This window comes from Sapajus apella, unplaced genomic scaffold (genome assembly GCF_009761245.1).
Source record: "Sapajus apella isolate SASKATOON/1434 unplaced genomic scaffold, GSC_monkey_1.0 scaffold12, whole genome shotgun sequence".
Taxonomy (NCBI): domain Eukaryota; kingdom Metazoa; phylum Chordata; class Mammalia; order Primates; family Cebidae; genus Sapajus; species Sapajus apella.
Window position 1 is genome coordinate 38,249,206 of NW_022436952.1, and position 20,095 is coordinate 38,269,300.

General features: G+C 42.6%; 1 protein-coding gene and 1 long non-coding RNA gene across 3 annotated transcripts in view; both read left to right on the forward strand.

The window, feature by feature from the left end:
• The window catches only part of PHF12 (PHD finger protein 12), a 47,244-nt gene that overhangs the window by 5,898 nt on the left and 21,251 nt on the right, over positions 1–20,095 (forward strand). For both annotated transcript variants that reach the window (XR_004269762.1, XM_032281017.1), the window contains exon 3: positions 19,379–19,451. Coding sequence is in view for 1 of the 2 variants with exons in the window: in XM_032281017.1 (XP_032136908.1) it covers positions 19,379–19,451 (73 nt within the window). In the remaining variant the exon portion in view is untranslated. The remainder of the gene's footprint in view (positions 1–19,378; positions 19,452–20,095) is intronic.
• On the forward strand, positions 6,198–17,803 carry LOC116553481. The gene is made up of 3 exons (XR_004269764.1): positions 6,198–7,903; positions 16,647–16,650; positions 17,747–17,803. It is a non-coding gene; the product is annotated as an uncharacterized LOC116553481 (long non-coding RNA).

Sequence of the window (20,095 nt, forward strand, 5' to 3'; positions counted from 1 at the left end):
GTCTCAAAAAAAAAAAAAAAAAAAAAATACAAAAATTAGCTGGGTGTGGTGGCGTGCACCTGTAGTCCCAGCTAATCAGAAGGCTGAGGCAGGAGAATCACTTGAACCCGGGAGGTGGAGGTTGCAATGAGCCGAGATTGCCTCACTGCACTCCAGCCTGGTGACAGAGCAAGACTCTGTCTCAAAAAAAAAAATAGAATAACCAGTACAACTTTAGTTGCCACTCACCCATCTTTCTGTTTGAGATTGGTAGAATTGTTGTCATTGACAGAGTTAATACTATGGGGCATCAGTAATCAGGATGGTAAAACTGGCTGGTTTTCTGTGATTGCCTTCTCATGGCATTTTGCTCCAAACAGACTGAGGGACCAAAATGGTCTGATTGAGAAGTGCATCTACCTCAGCAGACCTCAGCATGGTCCCTTCCCGTCAGACAGATTTCTGTAGCATTTGCCTCCGCATGTTATATTTGGAATTGTTGGCCAGCTTTCCTCTCTCTGGTGTTGGCAGCAAGATCCAAAATAAGGTTTTCGAAGAATGAGAGTAAAAAGGTCTCTGTGCACAGGCAAAACTAAGCTCAGCTTGGAGTTGTGCATATTTTCAGTGAGTCATAACAAAGGTTTCACACATAGAATAGAAAACTGCCTTGCAAAAAATGTTTGCTGTTTGAAGTGGAGTTGTTTGTTTGTTTGTTTTTGGAGACAGGGTCTCCCTGTGTTGCCCAGGCTGGAGTGCAGTGGCTTGATCCTAACTCCCTGCAGCCTCTAACTATGGGCTCAAGTGATCTTCCCACCTAAGCCTCCCCAGTAGCTAGGACCACAGGAATGTTCCACCATGCTGGGCTAATTTTTAAAATTTTTTTGTAGAAACAGGGTCTCACTGTGCTGCCCCAGGCAGGCCAAGCAGTCCTCTCGCCTTGGCTTCCCAAAGTGTTAAGATTACAGGAACAAGCTGCTATGCCAAACCTGTTTGAACTTATAAGGAGCTGGTTTTTCTGATTTTGTTATGTTTAGCTCCTCCTTAGATTATTATCAGGCCGAGTGATGGATTAAAATACATTAATTTTAACATTATCTTGTCAGTATGTTGTTTTTGACATTGTAAGTGGTTAGAAGCCTGGCACTGATGAACTGGAGGTCACAATGTCTAGATTCCTTCCCCTCAACCTGCCCCATCAATAGTAAAATGATTCCACAGTAAACAAACCTAATTTGGTTTTATGTTTATTTTATTTATTTGTTTTGCATTGTCTGTGTTGAATTAGAATCTAGGTATGTCGTGTTGTCTTTTTTCTTTTCTTTTTTTTTTTTTTAAACAGAGTGTCTCACTCTGTTGCCCAGACTAGAGTGCAGTGGCGTGAGTGCAGTGGCGTGAGCTCAGCTCACTGCAACCTCTGTCTCCCAGGTTCAAGTGATTCTCCTGCCTTAGCCTCCCATGTCGTGTTGTCTTAATGGTCTACCTAAATATGGAAGATACAATAATGTTCAGCTTTAACTCAGGTTCAGATACATGCTTCTTAATGTGGGGCTTAGGCTAATTCTTATGAAATGAGTTCAAGTGTCAGAAATATTTAAGGTGGAAAAGGGGGTTATATCCTTGAAAGGTAACAGTTTTTGTGTAATGTTAGGCAAGTACTTAGTAGTATTGTTATGGGAAATTTTTCACTTAAGGCCTGTCTCAAAATTAATTACCATACTCAGTAAAAGGTAGGTTGCAGTTACAGTCTCATCAATCTGCTGCTGTTCCTTAAGGCTTTCAAAGTACTTTACAGATAGGCTCCACTAATAATATATTAGGACAGTTTTTGGCCTTTGTAAATGACTTGTGTATTTTTTATAGATATAAAGGTTGAAACAAACATTTAGGCACTGCTTTCATTTGAATCTGGAGATGGGATTCATGTTGGTCTCTTTTAAGTTCTTGGTCAAGTGCGCCTCCAGCAGTATTTTTGAAAGCTAAATTAGTAATATTCAATTGTAAAACTGAATTGTAAAAAGTAATTCAATTTTTAAAATTGAATTGTAAAAAGTAAAATTGTCTAACCTTAAATTTAAAAGGAATTCAACTAGCCACTATTAATGTGTTGAATAAAACACTGGTTTTTGTTAACCTGAGTGAAAGTACAGGTGATACCTAAAATTGGGAATTCAGTGAATCTTTCCAAGGTTCATTCTGGTTGTAGCATTTATCAATACTTACATTCCTTTTTATGGCTAAACAATATTTCATTGTATGGATGTACGTTTTATTCATCAGTTCATTAGTTGATAGACATTTGGTTTGTTTCTACTTTTTGATTTTGTAAGTAATGTGGTGAACATTTGGGTGCAAGTTTTCTTTGTTGTTGCTTTTGGTTTGTGGGTTGGGTTTTTTTTGTTTATTTGTTTGTTTTTGAGATGAAGTTTAGCTTTGTTCCCCAGACTAAAGTGCAGTGGCATGATCTCAGCTCACTGCAGCCTCCACCTCCCAAGTACAAGCAATTCTCTTGCCTCAGCCTCCCGAGTAGCTGGGATTACAGATGCCTGCAACCATGCCTGACTAATTTTTGTATTTTTAGTAGAGACGGGGTTTCACTAGGTTGGTCAGGCTGATCTCGAACTCCTAACCTCAAGTGATCTGCCTGCCTCAGCCTCCCAAAGTGCTGGGATTACAGGTGTGAGCCACCATGCCCGGCCAGGGTGCAAGTTTTCATTTCTCTTGGATGTACACCTAGAGGCAGAATTGCTGGGTCTTATGGTACCTCTTAACCTTTTGAGGAACTGCCTGTTTTCCAAAGAAGCTGCATTATTTTACTTTCCCACCAGTAGCATAGAAGGGTTTTAATTTCTCTACTTCCTCAACAACACTTGTTATTACCTGCCTTCTTGATTAAAACCATCCTAGTGAGCATGAAGTGGTATCACGTTGTGGTTTTGAATCAAATTTCCCTGAAGGCTCGTGATGTTAAACGTTTTCTTCATGTGCTTTTTGGCCATTTGTATATTTTCTTGGAGGTGTCTATTCAGATTTTTGTCCATTTTTAATTGAGTTATTTGCTTTTTTTAATTGAGTTGTAAGAGTTCTTTATATGTTGTAAATATAAGTCCCTTGTCACATATATGATTTGCAAGTATTCTCCCATTTTGTGGGTTGTCTTTACACTTCCCCCATCATTTATTTATTTATTTATTTTTAGAGGCAGAGTCTTGCTCTGTCACCCAGGCTGGAGGGCACTGGCCCAGTCATAACTCACAGTAACCTCCAACTCCTCAGCTCAGGCAGTCCTCCCACCTCAGCCTTCTGAGTAGCTAGGACTATAGGCATTTGCCACTACACCTGGCTAATTTTTTCCTTTTTTTTTTTTTTTTTTTTAAGAGACAGGGACTCACTGTGTTACTCAGGCTGTTCTCAAACTCCTGTCCTGACCTCAGCTGATCCTCCTGCCTCAGCCTCTGTTTTTTTATTTTTGAGTCTTAATCTAGCAGAAGATAGTTGATTTAAGCACACTTTAATATGCTATGCCTGTATTATCTATGTAATGTCAATAAGTGAAGAGTGTCTTCTGTGAACTCCAGTCAGGATGGTAGATCACAGTGAAGAGAACCCTACAATGTGATTTGGTATGTTGCTGTTTCAGCTTTTCTGGATATTGCTTCCTAGCAAAGAAGTCTAAAGCTGGAAGTTGCCTTAGAGGAAGTATGAAAAATCCACCATCTGCCTTTAGATAGGATGTTTACCTGGCACCCATTGGCCACAATAGAAAATTTCTGTGTATGAGCACTTCTCATACTTGGGGGACTCTAGGTTAAGAAAGAAGATTTTGGCAGGGTGCAGTGGTTTACACCTGTAATCCCAGCACTTTGGGAAGCCAAGGCGGCTGGATCGCTTGAGGTCAGGAATTCGAGACCAGCCTGACCAGCATGATGAAACATCATCTCTACTAAAAATACAAAATTAGCCCGGTGTGGTGGCGCATGCCTATAGTCCCAGCTACTCGGGAGGCTGAGGCAGGAGAATCGATCACTTGAACCTGGGAGGTGGAGGTTGCAGTGAGCCAAGATTGCACCATTGCGCTCCAGCCTGGGTGACAAGAGTGAAACTCTGTCTCAAAAAAAAAAAAATAAAAAGGAAAAAAAGATTTTCATTGTCTCAGGTTTTTTTGTTTGTTTGTTTTGGTTTTTTTTTTTTTTTTCTTTTACTGAGAAAAGTGCTTGGAAATTGTCTCAGTTTTATTGTTTGTGGTGGAAATAACTTCAGGTCAATTAAAATGTGCTGTCTTTTCAGCCGGTTAACAAGAACAAAAAGTTGCTTGTATATTGCAGCAAACTCACCTGTTTATTTGTATCTTTATATAAGCCCAGATAACAATAAATAGGGAGACAGAGTGCAGAGAATATTTGCCTGACAGTTTTATATGGCTCATAAAAAGAAACAATCTGCTTTGATCCTCCCAAGAGGATTTTTGCTACCTAAAAATGCAGATGTCCTGCTTCTTGAACAGAAATGGGTGCATCTTTTCTCCCACAAGTGAAGAGTAATAGAAAATAGATTAAGCTGAATACTGTGGGCTTTTGATAACGGGTAAGCATGCTGAAATCCATCTCTGAACTTTCTTGTCCCAACCCCAACACAGACAATTCCTTGGGTATACAGTTAAGTAGGCCACCCTGATAAAAGATTGTGTTTGGGTTTATGGTGGCTCTTATATATTAATGCAGCACAAGCTCCTGGAAATGCATTCAAGTTTTAAGGTGCCAGCGTTTTAAGGCACCAGAACACACACACACACAAATGTCCGTTTTCCCCCCTCCACTGGGCTCCTCCTTTGACTTAGAGTCCCCAGGGAGTACAACATGACCAGTTGCATTGCCATTCAGTGACTGACACTTATAAGAGAACCTCTGCATAATGCTTGCCTCCCAAGAGAACACAAGACAGGAGTATGGCTGTCCCCCTGCCAGTTTCGTGAAAGACGAGGACATTGTATTCAGTGCAAGTCCTAGACCAGATTTCAGAAAGGCACTTTGGTATTGCGGATTTGTCACTATGCCCAGGACACATGCACAGGTCCCTGGCTGACTGCTTTTCCCATGACTTGAAAGCAGTTAAGAAGAATGAGAAGGTGACTCCTTTTTCTGCTTGCCATTCCCAGATATCAAAATCCTCATATTTTAAGCCTAAGGTTATTCCTAAATCTAAGTCTTGGCAAATAAGAACAAAGATGAGGTTTTAGCCCACTTGTGTGAGAGGCAAAAGCTGAGGTGTGCAATAGACACTAATAAAAGGAGGAATCCATGAGTTGACCCATCAACAAGAAGGAACTTGACTGACTACTACATAGAGCTCTTGTGGAAGTCTAATTGGTGCAATTTTCAAAGTGATGAAGTTTGACTTGCTCTCTCAAAGAGTGAGTCCCTTTTGCTCTGCTGCCTACTTTCCCTTTTGCTGTAATCGTGCTACATATTAAATGCTCACTAAACTACTTGAAAGCCAAAGGCTGACCCATTTCCTCTTCTCACTGCTGTGTAATATCTAGTGATATTACAGATGAAAGACATGCAAAGGTAAACACTAGTTGGGGAACAAAAATGATATCTGGGTTATTCCAAGTGGATGGTAACTTTGTTAACACAAACACAAGGTGAGAATTTCTTTTCCCCTAATTATATTTGCTTTCTTATATGTTAATCACTTTGGTGTTTGTTTGTTTGTTCATTTTGAGACAGAGTCTTGCTGTGTCGCCAGGCACCAGGCTGAAGTGCAATGGCTCAATCTTGGCTCACTGTAATTTCCACCTCTGGGGCTCAAGCAATTCTCCTGCCTCAGCCTCCCAAGTAGCTGGGACTACAGGCACATGCCACCATGACCAGCTACTTTTTATATTTTTCAGTAGAGACGGGGTTTCACCATGTTGGCCAGGATGGTCTTGATCTCTTGACCTCATGATCCGCCCGCCTTGACCTCCCAAAGTGCTGGGATTACAGGCATGAGCCACCACGCCCGGCCTATTTATTTTTTTGAGACATAGTCTCTTTCTGTTGCCAGGCTGAAGCGCAGTGGCACAATCTTGGCTCACTGCAACCTCCGACTCCCTGGTTCCAGCGATTCTCCTGCCTCAGCCTCCTGAGTAGCTGGGATTACAGGCACGTGCCACCACAGCCAGCTAATTTTTGGTGGGTATTTTTTAGTAGAGACGGGGTTTCACCATGTTGGCCAGGATGGTCTTGATCTCCTGATCTCGTGATCCACCCGCCTCAGCCTCCCAAAGTGCTGGGACAACAGGCGTGAGCCACCACACCCGGCCCACTTTGGTGTTTAATTTTTGCCCCTCCCCTGTTTTCTGACAAACTGTACAGGATATCTCCCAGGAAATGTTTCTCAGCCATGACGGGACAAAAGACATATAGACTAACAGCAGGGCAAGGAGAAACTCCATGCCTGAATATAGTGTCAGTCTTTCCCACTGATCTGTGCTCTCTGCATGAGGCTCTTTTTGAAATAAGCTTGAGTGAGCAAAAGAAGAGCAAAAGAGGACTCTCCACAGGGTTTGAAATCAACCGTAGCCCAAAGACATCACTTTATTTCCAAGCCAGGCAGGGATAGGAGAACCTCTCAGAATTACTAGCAAGCTTGAGTTCCAGGTGGAACCCTGTTTGTGGCAACACAAGCACATTTTTTACTGAGCTGTGATCCTCAGGGATGTGGAATATTATTTTTCTCCTGTCTGCATTTGTGCAGAGAACAGAGCAGAGAAACTAATGAAATGCACAGAGCTTCAAGTGACTTTAAACAAGACTCTGCATTATGAAAGCAGGCAATGAGGACCTACTCTTGGCTTTTCTTTCAACCCCTGGGCTCCTGTGATGAGCTGAGTGCTTGTTAATTCCCACATTCACTAAACCATCAGAGTTCTGCTGATTCTCAGTTTTAGAGGGAAACTCTACAGTGAGCTTTTTCAATGGCAATCGTCAATTACTGGTCAGAATACATTATAATTGTGAAAATTATACCCCATTAATCTCATTAAATATGTCTAAACCTATAACTTTTCATAGATCTATACATAGGTTGACTATATTTAACTTGCCTTGATCTTGTTTGCCATTTTTTACAAAAGCATCATCTAAAATATAGGGAGAGTTGTCAGTAATTTGGGCTTGTTAATAAACATTGTTTTTGCTTTGTCATTTTTGTTTTGCTTCATCCCTCCTTTGTGTCCTTGTGGTTTTGCCTGGCATGGGTGACACTTAACCATTTTAACTTAGCAAACTGTCATACCGAAGAAAATGCCAATTCTATGATATCAGACATCTGACTGCAGGCTGTGGTTTGTTCGCATTGAAGTAAGCTGTATGTTAAGAAAAGTATCTGCATTTTATTTTTTATAGCACTAACGCATGTCCAAGGCTCATATGCTTGCCTTATTTTCTTGAGGACTTTCCTCATATCTCACCATTTGTGTCTACACTTGCAGACCTTTAGGGTGATGATTCTTTGGTTAGGGACCATCTGAAAGAAAAGTGGGCCAAAGGGAAAAATAATGGCTCTGGAGAAATATGTTTAACTCATAAATAGGTCACTGGTGGGTGTATAACTGGAAGGCTTTGGAAGCCCAAGTCAGCACTTAGCTGTGGCGTCAAACCACGACAGCACAGTTTGACAGCATGCCCAGGAGATTACTTCAGTCCTATAGGATGGGAAGCTTTTAGGTTTATGAGTAGAATTGGGGGATGGGAGAGGGTAAGAGTAAAAGAAGTGGGGAATAATCCCTATGGTGATATGGCCCAAATAATATTATTCTCCCTCTTTTTTTTTTTTTTTTTTTTTTTTTATAGACCCTGTCAGGGGAGGGTAAATGAAACAGAAGTCCTTCCTTAGGGAAAAGCAGCTGGGTCTTAAGTAGAAACCTGCTCTTGGGCCGGGCGTGGTGGCACATGCCTGTAATCCCAGCTACTCAGGGGGCTGAGGCAGGAGAATCGCTTGAACCCAGGAAGTGGAAGTTGCAGCAGGGAGCTGAGATCAAGCCACTGCACTCCAGCCTGGGCAACAGAACAAGACTCCATCTCAAAAAAAAAAAAAAAAAAAGAAAGAAAGAAAGAAAAAAAGAAAAGGAAGGAAGGAAACCTACTTTCTTGATTTTGTTGGGTTTTAAATAAAGACATTGTTAGTGTTTTTTGTTTTCTGAGCCTTTATAGAATTTTAGGTTTGATATGTATATAAACTGTAAACTGGCCTAAATTCCTGAGCTGCGTCTGCAAGAAGTGTCGCCTGGCTATTTCCTTTTTCTTGATAGTCTGCTAAAATTTGGCAACAGAATAGTATCCAGTTTTCCATACCCCTGAGATTCTCCAGAATACATGTTTGCAGTTGTGTTGGTTCTTCCTTCCAATGGAATGTTCCCAAGAGTATTAGAAAATTACTGCTGAGGCCAGAATTTTGTACCTTTTCCAAAACAGGTTGGCTCTAGCATCTATCATGAGATGAATGAATGAAGCCCCTTTTTAAAATGTTTGCTGCCCAGCCCATCTTCCTTTGTAGAGAAACCAGAATTGCAAGAATAGTCAAACCAGGCTAGCGATAGATCAGGCCCTTGGCACTGGGGCTCAGCTTGTAGAAAAGTTAGCAGAGGCAAACACCTGGTATAACTGTTAGTTGCTCTGCCCTCCGTCCTTCCTTTTTTCCCTGTACTAACTAGTAACACTCATGACCAGGTATCCTTTACTGAGAAGATGCCACAAGCCAGCTCTATGTAGAAGGCAATAAAACCTGGGGACACAGCCAGTTTAAAAGGATTGTATGCCTGTGGAAGTGACGCAACTAGCTAAGTTTCTCAATGGTGCATTTGTAATGGCCTGGCACTTCATTGGTTTCCTTGTTAACACTGCCACTGAGGCTTTGCATGAAAAAACCAGCAGTTCTTCTACTTTTTATGTACTTTGTGGTATTAGTGGTATTTGAGTCAGTAACCAGGATGAATAAGGGTAAGGGATTAAGGTTGAGGGACCCTATGAACTTTCTGCTTTCACCTCTAATATCCTTCAATATAACTATCTTCATGCAAAAGATGGGCCATAGTTGAGAAAAGCTGATGCCCGCACAAGTGTCCAGAGGAAGCTTACTATTTCTGCTGACATTTAAATTTCATTAAATGGTGTTCCCTCAAAGCATACACTTTAAAATTTGGGTGTATTAATGCAGCTTTTAATTTAAATTAAACTTTACCCAGTGCCACTTAGCTTTCCTAGGACATAAGTTTGTTTCCATTTATAAAAGGCTGGTTTTCTGTGTTCATAGGTCACTTTATAGAGCAAGATGGCTGCTAAGAGGCTGAGGCATGATCGTGGTCCTATCAGTGATCACCTTCACTCCCCATTTTGGCTAATACCAGCACATTTTCTGAACAGGCTGAGGACCACAGAGCCAGTCTAAGGGAGGAGAGTAGGCATGTTCTGAGCATGTGTTATGTTTTGCAGTTTGTCTTATACAGTGCCACTAAATATAATTGCAGGATTTTTATCTGGTGGTGGTTCTTAAATGGATGGATGAGCCCCGCAAACTGTGAAATTAAAAATCAAAACTGCTCAGTGCTATTGTTTGTTTGCTGAACCCCTCTTCCCCCAACCAAAAAAGGGTAGGGAGGCATACAGATGATGGTAGGGGCATTGAACTCTTTCTTAGTTCAATTGATGTTTTATTTCAACTGAAACTACCGTAGATGGCTAGAGAGCGTCTGATTCCTGAAGAATTATGGGCTCTGACAAGAGGGACCCTACCAGCTCATATGACTGACCTCTTTTGGAAGTAGGCTTCCAAAATACAATATAGTAAATACAAAATACAATATAGCTTAGTAGGCTGTTGGTATATTGTATATGGATATGCTATTTACATAGTGTTCCTGTTAAGTGTTTATATTAAATAGAATTACTTTGTTAGTCCAGAAAGAGAAAATGGAGTGTGCTTTTTCTTAAATATTCTGCATCTTCTTGCTTGCTTTTGGACTAAGACATACACCAAAGCTTTTAACTTGGTTAAGTGAGATTTTCATTGTGTCTCAGACTGCTACTGGCTCAAGTTTTAAAATGTCAGTGTGACTTAGGTGGATGGACAGTTACAAGCAACACATCAGTAACATTACATATTAAAAAAAAAAAAAGTCCAGAGCCCAGTACCATTTTTATGTCCATGTAGTAACACAGAAAAAGGTCTCTAAAATAAAAAGCAGTCTTTTTGCTTCCCGATTGCTCTCTCCCTCCACCTCTCGCCTCTTCCCTTTGTTCTCTTGTTTCCCCATCCCCCGCTCGAATTCCATATTGAGAAACTGCTTGTGCTGGATGGATAATTAACACGATACTATGGAGCAACAGGTCCCACTGGTAGCGACTAAATCTGAAGTAAATGTTAATGTTGTGCAGGTTCACATGTATTAATAGGTGAGGGAGATGAGTAGTGAGGTTAGACTCAGATCAACCACACTGGTATATGGCTTGAAATAGATCTTCTTAATTAGAGAGCCAAGAACCATGACAACCACCAACATCTTCAACTTGCAGCATTGAGCTGCAGCCTCATTAGTGAATGAAAGGCATTCTAAATTAAAGCTGGACTTTATCCTTGGGCTGAGAGTTGGGATCATCTGGCTCTGGGCTTTGATTTGAATCTTTGACACAGAGAGGTCTATCAATGCAGGCATTACAGTTAGCTGAGGGACGTGTGTTTGTGGTTTTCTTCTTGATGAATCTAGAAATAGACTGCTCTAGATACCATCCTCAGCAATAGAGATGGGCCATTTGGATTTGTTTATGGGAGTCTATGTATGTTGGAGTCATGCTGCAGAGGTTGGCTTTAGGAATTGATTTGTATGTAAATATTACTGTTAACACTTTGTAGGCCTTCTAGGTATCACAGAGAGCCTCACCAAACTGAGAAATACATCCTCCAAATGAATGTACAGTCTCTGAAGATTCAGGGCTTTATTGTTATGAACTGCTTTATAACTAACAGCATGTCTTTAAGATCAGATAGTGGTTAAAATAGTGAGCTGGGCCAGGTGCAGTGGCTGACACCTGTAATCCCAACACTTTGGGAGGCCGAGGAGGGTGGATCACCTGAGGTCAGGAGCTCAATACCAGCCTGGCCAACATGGTGAAATTTCATCTCTACTAAAAATATAAAAATTAGCCCAGTATGGTGGCACATGCCTATAATCCCAGCTACTCAGGAGGCTGAGGCACAAGAATTGCTTGAACCCAGGAGGCAGAGGTTACAGTGAGCCAAGATCGTACCACTGCCCTCCAGCCTGAGTGACACAGCGAGACTCCATCTCAAAATAAAAAAATAAAATAAAATAGTGAGCTGGAAATGCAATGAACAGTTACTTTCTGGCAGGAATTGTAGGCCAGACCCTTTTAACAAATGATCTGGAAGGAAACTTACCAACAGCAGTGAAGATGGGAAGATATTCTGCAAGAACTTTATCTCTGCCTGTGGAAAAGAATCCGTGTCTCATAGCAATGCAGGCTATGTTCTTTTGAAGCCAGAAAATAGAGGTCCTTGGCCTGTTGGCTAAAAAGCTACCAGTTTTCCAAGACAAGCTAGCTCAGGTACAGAAGACAACTATTCCAGGGCTCACCATCCCAAGTACTCAGGTAATTCTCAGAAGGAATCTAAAGGTTCAGTCACTCAAGGCATGATGGCTTACACCTGGTAATCCTAGCACTTTGGGAGGCAGAGATAGATGGATCACCTTAGGTCAGGAGTTTGAGACCAGCTTGACCAAGATAGTGAAACTCCATCTCTACTAAAAATATAAAAACTAGCTGGGTGTGGTGGTAGGTGCCTGTAATCCCAGCTACTCCAGAGGAGAATCACTTGAACCGGGGAGGCAGAGGTTAACAGTGAGTAGAGATCACGCCAATTCATTCCAGCCTGGACAACAGAGTGAGACTCCAACTCAAAAAAAAAAGAAAGAAAGAAAGGTTCAAACACTTTTATGCTCTAGACAGACTTAAACATTCATTTTCAGGAGACATGTCCCCATTCCTAGAACCTTCCTTTTGTAAGGTATTTTATCAAAATGAAAAAATATACCTGAATATACCTGCTTCTGAAACTATGGCTTCCTCCTGAACGCCTCACGATCCTTAACTTCACTGTCTTTAAAGGCTCACTGGCCGAATTACCATTTGTTAAATAGCTCTGAATTATGCAAAGAGTAGGAAATAGCCCATTGTCATCGGCAGATACCAAATATCCAAATTTTCGGGCTCTGGCATCCATAAACAATTGAGTTTAATGTGAGTCTTTATGGTAAGAATCAATTTGTAGTTGATTGTATATGGCCTCATTACCACATGTCCTTTTCACCTTGTCTCCAGCCCATGATCCCTAAAATGAAGAACCATTTCTGAAATCCCAGCACTTAGCATATTGCCTAGCCTAAAATAAACATCTAATAATGTTTGAGTGGATGGATAACTTTGATCCTCTCTCTCCAAGGCTACTTTTTTTTTTTTTTTTTTTAAGGCAGGATCTTACTTTGTTACCCAGGTTGGGATGCAGTGGTGTGAACACGGCTTACTTCAGTTTTGCCCTCCTGGACTCAAGTGATCCTCCTGCCTCCCAAGTAGCTGAGACTACAAATGCATGCCACCAGGCCTAGCTAATTTTTGTATTTTTTGTAGAAAAGGGGTCTCACCATGTTTCCCAGCCTGGCCTCCAACTCCTGGGGTCAAGCACTCCTCCCACCTTAGCCTCCCAAAGTGCTGGGATTACAGGTGTGAGCCACAGCCTGGCCTAAGTTACTTTTTTGGTGGGGTAGATGATAATTTGTTTGCTTTGTATTCATTTTTCAGTGTGGTACCTACTACATTGATAAGAAAGTAATGGGTACTCAATAAATACTGACTGATGCAGAAAAAAATACTCAGACTTGAGGTTAAGGAGGGTAGCCTGATGGATATTTCACTGTGTGCCCCAGAAATAAGAAAACCACTAAAGGTCCTTAAAAAACAACTTGGGCTCTTAAGCATGTCCTGAGAGTGAACCAAAAACACAACAACAACAACAGTAAAAGCAGCTTAGGCTCAAGATTTCAAAGAGTCAGGAAACTTTGATTTGGGTTCCAGTTCTGCTACTCAGTAGCTTTAGATAAGTCAGTTTCCTTACCTGTGTGATGGGAATAAGAATTATCTCAGAATGTGGTAGTGAAGATCAAATAAGAACATCTGTTAAAATACTTTGAAAACTGTAATACCTAGATGTCAATGAAATTATCACTCTGCTATTTCTAGGCTTTAGTTTAAGAAACACATAGGCCGGGCGCGGTGGCTCAAGCCTGTAATCCCAGCACTTTGGGAGGCCGAGGCGGGTGGATCATGAGGTCAAGAGTTCAAGACCATCCTGGTCAACATGGTGAAACCCCGTCTCTACTAAAAATACAAAAAATTAGCTGGGCATGGTGGCGCGTGCCTGTAATCCCAGCGACTCAGGAGGCTGGGGCAGGAGAATTGCCTGAACCCAGGAGGCGGAGGTTGCGGTGAGCCGAGATCGCGCCATTGCACTCCAGCCTGGGTAACAAGAGCGAAACTCCGTCTCAAAAAAAAAAAAAAAAAAGAAACACATTAATGTTTTTGCAAAAGCAGCATTGGCTCATTATAGTGTTTTCACTGCTGAATAGCTGAAACTCTGGTAGAGTAATCTCAGTGTTGACATGACTTTTAACTTTTAATAATTTTCTCTTATAAAGGATGGCCTCCACCACCCTGTCTTTATTGCTATATGAGGATGAGAAGGAGCTAGGGCAGAGCCATTTTTTCTTAACAGACATATCATGATTTAAAGACTCTGGTGTACATGTAATTATTTCACAGTTGCACGCTAAGCTTATGGGAACACCATTCTTTCAGGGAAGGAAGGTTTTTTTCTTTCTTTTTTTACTATCTCCAGTAATGGGTATAAGCAATCTTTTTTTTTTTTTTTTCTTTTTCTTTTTTTTCTGAGAAAGAGTCTTGCTGTCACCCAGGCTAGAGTACAGTGAGGCGATCTCGGCTCATTGCAACATTTACCTCCTGGGTTCAAGCAATTCTCTTGCCTCAGCTTCCCCAGTAGCTGGGACTACAACTGTGCGCACCTTGTCCAGCTAATTTTTGTATTTTTAGTAGAGATGGGGTTTTGCCTTGTTGGCCAGGCTGGTGTTGAACTCCTGACCTCAGGTGATCCACTGCCTTGGCCTCCCAAAGTGTTGGGATTACAGGCGTGAGCCACTGCACCCAGCTGGGGAAGGAGTTTTGAGATGGGTAGCTGAGGTGGGGAGTCCTCAGAATAAGTACGAGTACCCTGAAACTGCAGAATCTCCTTTCTCCCTGGAATCCTTTCCCTGTCGGCAGTATTTCTGATATGGAGCAAAACAGCCTCTTTCAGAAGTGGTTCCTGAGCTTACCCCAATGACATTGTTTTTCCTGGAACCATTTCATGAATCCCTTTCCTCTAAAAAATTTGCATTGAGTCGGGTGTGGTGGCTCACACTGACAATCCCAGCATTTTGGAAGGCAGAGGCAAGCAGATCATTTGAGCCCAAGAGTTCAAGACCCAGCCTGGGCAACGTAGCGAAACCCTATCTCTACAAAAAATACAAAATTTAGCCCAGCATAGTGGTATGCACCTGTGGTCCCAGCTACTCGGGAGACGGAGGTGGGAGGATTGCTTGAGCCCAGGGTGTCAGGGCTTCAGTGAGTCAAGATTGCACCACTGCACTCCAGCCTGAGCAACAGAGTGAGATCCTGCCTCAAAAAAAAGAAGAAGTTTGAATTGAAAAGCTGCCTTCTAAATAGCTTGAAAGGAATTAATTATTTGAAGCAGAGTGGAAACATGGTCATGAGCAAGCTTTATGACAGGTGATTCTTATATTCAAGCTACACCTATGATGATCATTTTCTAAGACCTTTTTTTCCTGTCCATTTAATCTTAGATATTACTCCCTTCTCTCAAGATACCATCTTTTCAAATTTGTTATTTCAAGATGTATGTTCTGTCTCTAAGAAAGCAGCAAATCTTGGCTGTGCATGGTGGCTCATGCCTGTAATCCCAACACTTTGGGAGGCTGTGGCGGGTGGATCATTTGAGTTCAGGAGTTTGAGACCAGCCTGGCCAACATGGTGAAACTCCATCTCTACTAAAAATACAAAAATTAGCTGGACATGGTGGCAGGCACCTATAATCCCAACTACTCAGGAGGCTGAGGCAGGAGAATTGCTTGAACCCAGGAGGCAGAGGTTGCAGTGAGCCGAGATCATGCCACTGCACTCCCACCTGGTTGACATAGCGAGACTGCATCTCAAAAAAAAAAAAAAAAAAAAAAAATTTTTTTTTTTTTTTTTTTTTTATTTTACTTTTAAGTTCTGGGGCACATATGCAGATCTTGCAGGATTGTTACATAGTTATACACATGCCATGTTGGTTTGCTGCCTCCATCCCCCCCCCGCCTCCCCCATCACCTACATTAGGTATTTCAAGAAAGCAAATCTTAAGATGTGATGGCCTTGGCCAGGTGCAGTGGCTCACACCTGTAATCCCAGTACTTTGTGAGGCCAAGGTGGGTGGATCACTTCACATCAGGAGTTCAAGACTGGCCTGGCCAACATGGCAAAACTCCATCTCTACTAAAAATACGAAAATGAGCCAGGCATGGTGGTGAGCTCCTGTAATCCCAGCTACTCAGGAGGCTGAGGCAGGGGAATCGCTTGAACCCTGGAGGCGGAGGTTGCAATGAGCTGAGATCACACCACTTCACTCCAGCCTGGTGACAGAGCAAAACTCCATCTCAAAAAAAAGAGTTTACCTGGTGAAGCGGTTGGGGAAGAGTGCTAGGGTTGTGGGTAGCAGCCCTGGAGTGAGCAGAGACAGAGGTGAGAAACAGTATGGGCCATGTAGGGAGCCGGCCAGCTAATCAAGCTGGAGAAAAAAGAGGGTTCTGGCCACAGGGGTCTTAATCTTATAATGGGGCCGGGCGCGGTGGCTCACGCCTGTAATCCCAGCACTTTGGGAGGCCGAGGCGGGTGGATCACGAGGTCAAGAGATCGAGACCATCCTGGTCAACATGGTGAAACCCCGTCTCTACTAAAACTACAAAAAATCAGCTGGGCATGGTGGTGCGTGCCTGTAATCCCAGCTACTCAGGAGGCTGAGGCAGGAGAATTGCCTGAAACCGGGAGGCGGAGGTTGCGGTGAGCCAAGATCGCGCCATTGCACTCCAGCCTGGGTAACAAGAGTGATACTCTGTCTCAAAAAAAAAAAAAATCTTATAATGGATGGGAGACGTGCATCGTCGAAGTGCTTTAAATCAGGAGAGTGGTATGATCAGACTTACGTTTTGTGTTTTGGATAATTATTCTGCCAGCAAGGTTGAGAATAGATTAAGGAAAGCATGAAGGGTGGCTGAGAGACCATTCACGTCTTTGTGAAAGATCTAAGCCCATATCACCTTCCCTTACCCTTCTCTACTTTAAATGTTTGATGTAGGATATCTTGGCACAAAGCCAGTGGGCAGATGAACAGGAATGATGAGAAACAGAATCAGAAGTGACACCCTTCAGGGTTAATTTTGATATGACAGCTACTGAAGCATAGCAGAGTCTGTAGGCCTTTGAAAATTACATGCATGCAGCCAGACGGGTGGATCACAAGGTCAGGAGATCGAGATGGTGAAACCCCGTCTCTACTAAAAATACAAAAATTAGCTGGTCTTGGTGGTGGGAGCCTGTAATACCAGCTACTCGGGAGGCTGAGGCAGGAGAATCACTTGAATCCGGGAGGTGGAGGTTGCAGTGAGCCAAGATTGCATCACTGGACTCTAGCCTGGACAACAGGGCAAGACTCCATCTCAGAAAAAAAGAAAGAAAGAAAAAAGAAAATTACATGCATGTATTTCAGTAGTTTGGATGTGGCCTTTTGCAGAATTACATTGGAGAGAATGAACAAAGAATTACAGGTGACATTTACCTGTGGTCCTCCAGGGCTTCGAGACCTGTCCCAGCAGGCCACTATTTTTCCAGTTTCCTGCTTCCTGGTACACATCCTCCTGAGATTTCACTAACAAAACAGGGAGGAAGGGAAGCAATGAGCTGTGATGGCTTGGTGGGCATCTGACTTGTTGCTCAGGGATCTGGGGAAACAGGGAGCTAAAAAAATTTGCCAAGTCAAGTGCTGTTTTATGTAGAAATGGTAAAACAGTATAGCTTTAAGCCCTGAGACACTAAGGAGACTCCCTGTATAGTAAAAATACTCATGTTTTGTTGTTGTTGTTGTTGTTGTTGCTTATTTCCTCAATTCTTTGAAGAAAAATTTCCTGCATACCATTCCAAGTAAGTGACTTAGCCAAGAACCCAAAGGTAGTAATTTCTTAAGCATAAGTATAGTCTGTTTTTGCTTTGTTGTGTTTGTTTTTGTTTTGTTTTTGAGACGGAGTTTCGCTGGAGTACAATGGTGCAATCTTGGCTCACTGCAACCTCCGCCTCCCAAGTTTAAAGGATTCTCCTGCTTCAGCCTCCCAAGTACCTGGGATTACAGGCGCCCGCCACCACACCAAGCTAATGTTTGTATTTTTACTAGAGATGGAGTTTCAACATGTTAGCCAGGCTGGTCTTAAACTTCCAACCTTAGGTGATCCACTGTGTGCACAACCCCTACCATTTATAAAGATACAAAGAGTTGGAAGAGATGTAATCATTTTCCTAGTCCCTCTAATAAAAGAAGTAGGTGCCGGGCACAGTGGCTCACGCCTGTAATCCCAGCACTTTGGGAGGCCGAGGCAGGCAGATGACAAGGTCAAGAGATTGAGACCATCCTGGCCAACATGGTGAAATCCCGTCTCTACTAAAAATACAAAAAATTAGCTGGGCATGGTGGCACACACCTGTAGTCCCAGCTACCCGGGAGGCTGAGGTGGGAGAATCACTTGAACCCCAGAGGCAGAGGTTGCAGGGAGCGGAGAGTGTGATTCCATCTCAAAAAAATAAAAGAGAACTGCTGAAATGGGCAACGCATGGGAAGTGCCGAAAGCAAGAGGTTCAATATATAGGAATAATATGAACTCATGGGTAAGCTGTTTGTTTATCTATTGTTGCATAACAAACTGCGCCAAAACTCAGTGGCCTGAATACAGAAACTTGTTATTATCTCTCACAGTTCTGAGGGTTGTCTGGGCTCTGCTGGATGGTTTTTCTGTTTCACATGATGTTGGCTGGGACTGCAGTCATTTGGAGGTTTGACTGAACTGGTATGTCCAAAATAACTCACTCACATAGCAGTAGTTGCTGCTGCCTGTTGGCTTGGAGTTCAGCTGAAGCTGTTTTTTGGAGTCGAGTTCAAGTCTCACTCTGTTTCCCAGGCTAGAGTACAGGGGTGCAATCTTGACTCACTGAAGTCTCTCCCTCCCAGGTTCAAGCAATTCTCCCGCCTCAGCCTCCCAAATAGCTGGAATTACAGGCATGTGCCATCACACCTGGCTAATTTTTATATTTTTAGTAGAGATGGGGTTTTGCCATGTTAGCCAGGCTGGTCTTGAACTCCTAACCTCAAGTGATCCATTGGCCTCGGTGTCCCAAAGTCCTAGGATTCCAGGCATGAGCCACTGCACCTGTCCCGAAGCTGTTAATTGGAATACCTTGTCTTCTCCATGTCCTCTCTCATAGCATGACAGCAGAGCTCTGAGGTGGAACTTTCCAAGCATATTTTTTTTAAAGTAGAATCTGCAGATCTCTTTAAGCCCTAGCTTTGAAAGTTGCAACATTGTCACCTCTGCTGCATTCTGTGGTCAAAGCAAGTCAAAAGACAAGTGCAATTTAAGAGGAGGGAAAGGGACTACCTGTGAATGGGAGGCAGAGCAAGTAATTTGCAGCTGTCTTTAATCCATCACAGCTGTTGGAGGCAGGCATGAAGGGATGAAGAGAGTTTTGACAGGCATAACTTTCTAAAGGAAGGATATTCTAGAGAAAGAAATAGGAAATCTTCCATTTGATTAGTGGGAAGAGTACCTAAAGTGGGCCTGGGAAGATGGAATGGGACCATGTGACAGGGCTTTGAACAGCAATTAGAAAAGCTTAGATCTACACTAACAGGCTTTTAAAAAACAGTGTAGAAGACCTCTCAGTGATTTTATTATACCTTTCCCTATAAACCCCGTGTTAATAGCTCTGGATTTGGCTTTTCTCTCTAAGTTGTGAGAAGGGATGCTCACTCCTTACATTATTATGAGTGAATCTAAGCATTTTGAAGGACAGAACCCTAGCAGTGCTGCAGGACTGGCCACAATAGGAGTTTAGGAACATGCAGACCTAGCTAGGCTGCTTCTTCTGCCTCAAAGGGCCAGTTATTTAGTCTTGCCCTTGTCTGTTCCCCACAGTAACCCTCCACTGAGTGAAGAAATGTTGCCTCCTGGAGAGTGGATGTGTCACCGGTGCACTGTTCGCCGAAAGGTAATCATGCTGCTTTCTGAAGACTCTGTCCAGAAAGCCTGATCCAGAGCACTGATATGCTAGAGCTAAGACGGCCTGGCCCTGAAGGCATTCTTGTCCCTTCTTCTTGTCTCTTCCAGCCCTGGAATCACCCTACTCTTCCATGGTGACTGTTTGGAATCCAGTAGGGCCTAAAAATCCAAACATGGGCTGCTGAAGTGGGCAGAAGAGGTGTGTTAATTTACTGAGCCATGTTTAGTCACTAGTGACAGGAGTAGTCTTAACTTCTTCTTGACCTCCTAATAAGTTGCCTGAATGTGGCAGCCTTATCCATGGCTAAAGAAAATGAAGGCTGCTTCTCCAGCTTGATGGGAAAAGGAGTTTTCTCTCACCCCAAGGCAAATAAGTCACTGGTATCCAGAGAGACTTGGCATACTGATAGAGAGGATTTTTAACCCATTTGTACCCCAAGTTTCTGATCTCTCTTTAGCTTCCCTTCCTTCAGCTTTGATAATTCAGTACTGGCTTCAAGAACATAGTTTATTATTTTCTGCTTTCAGAATTCTTGTGGGTAACAAGAGCCTAAATTCTCCCTTATTAAAAAGGGAAGTAGGTGTGCTGGCACTCAGATTATGATTGACCCAACCCTCAAATTGTAGGCTATG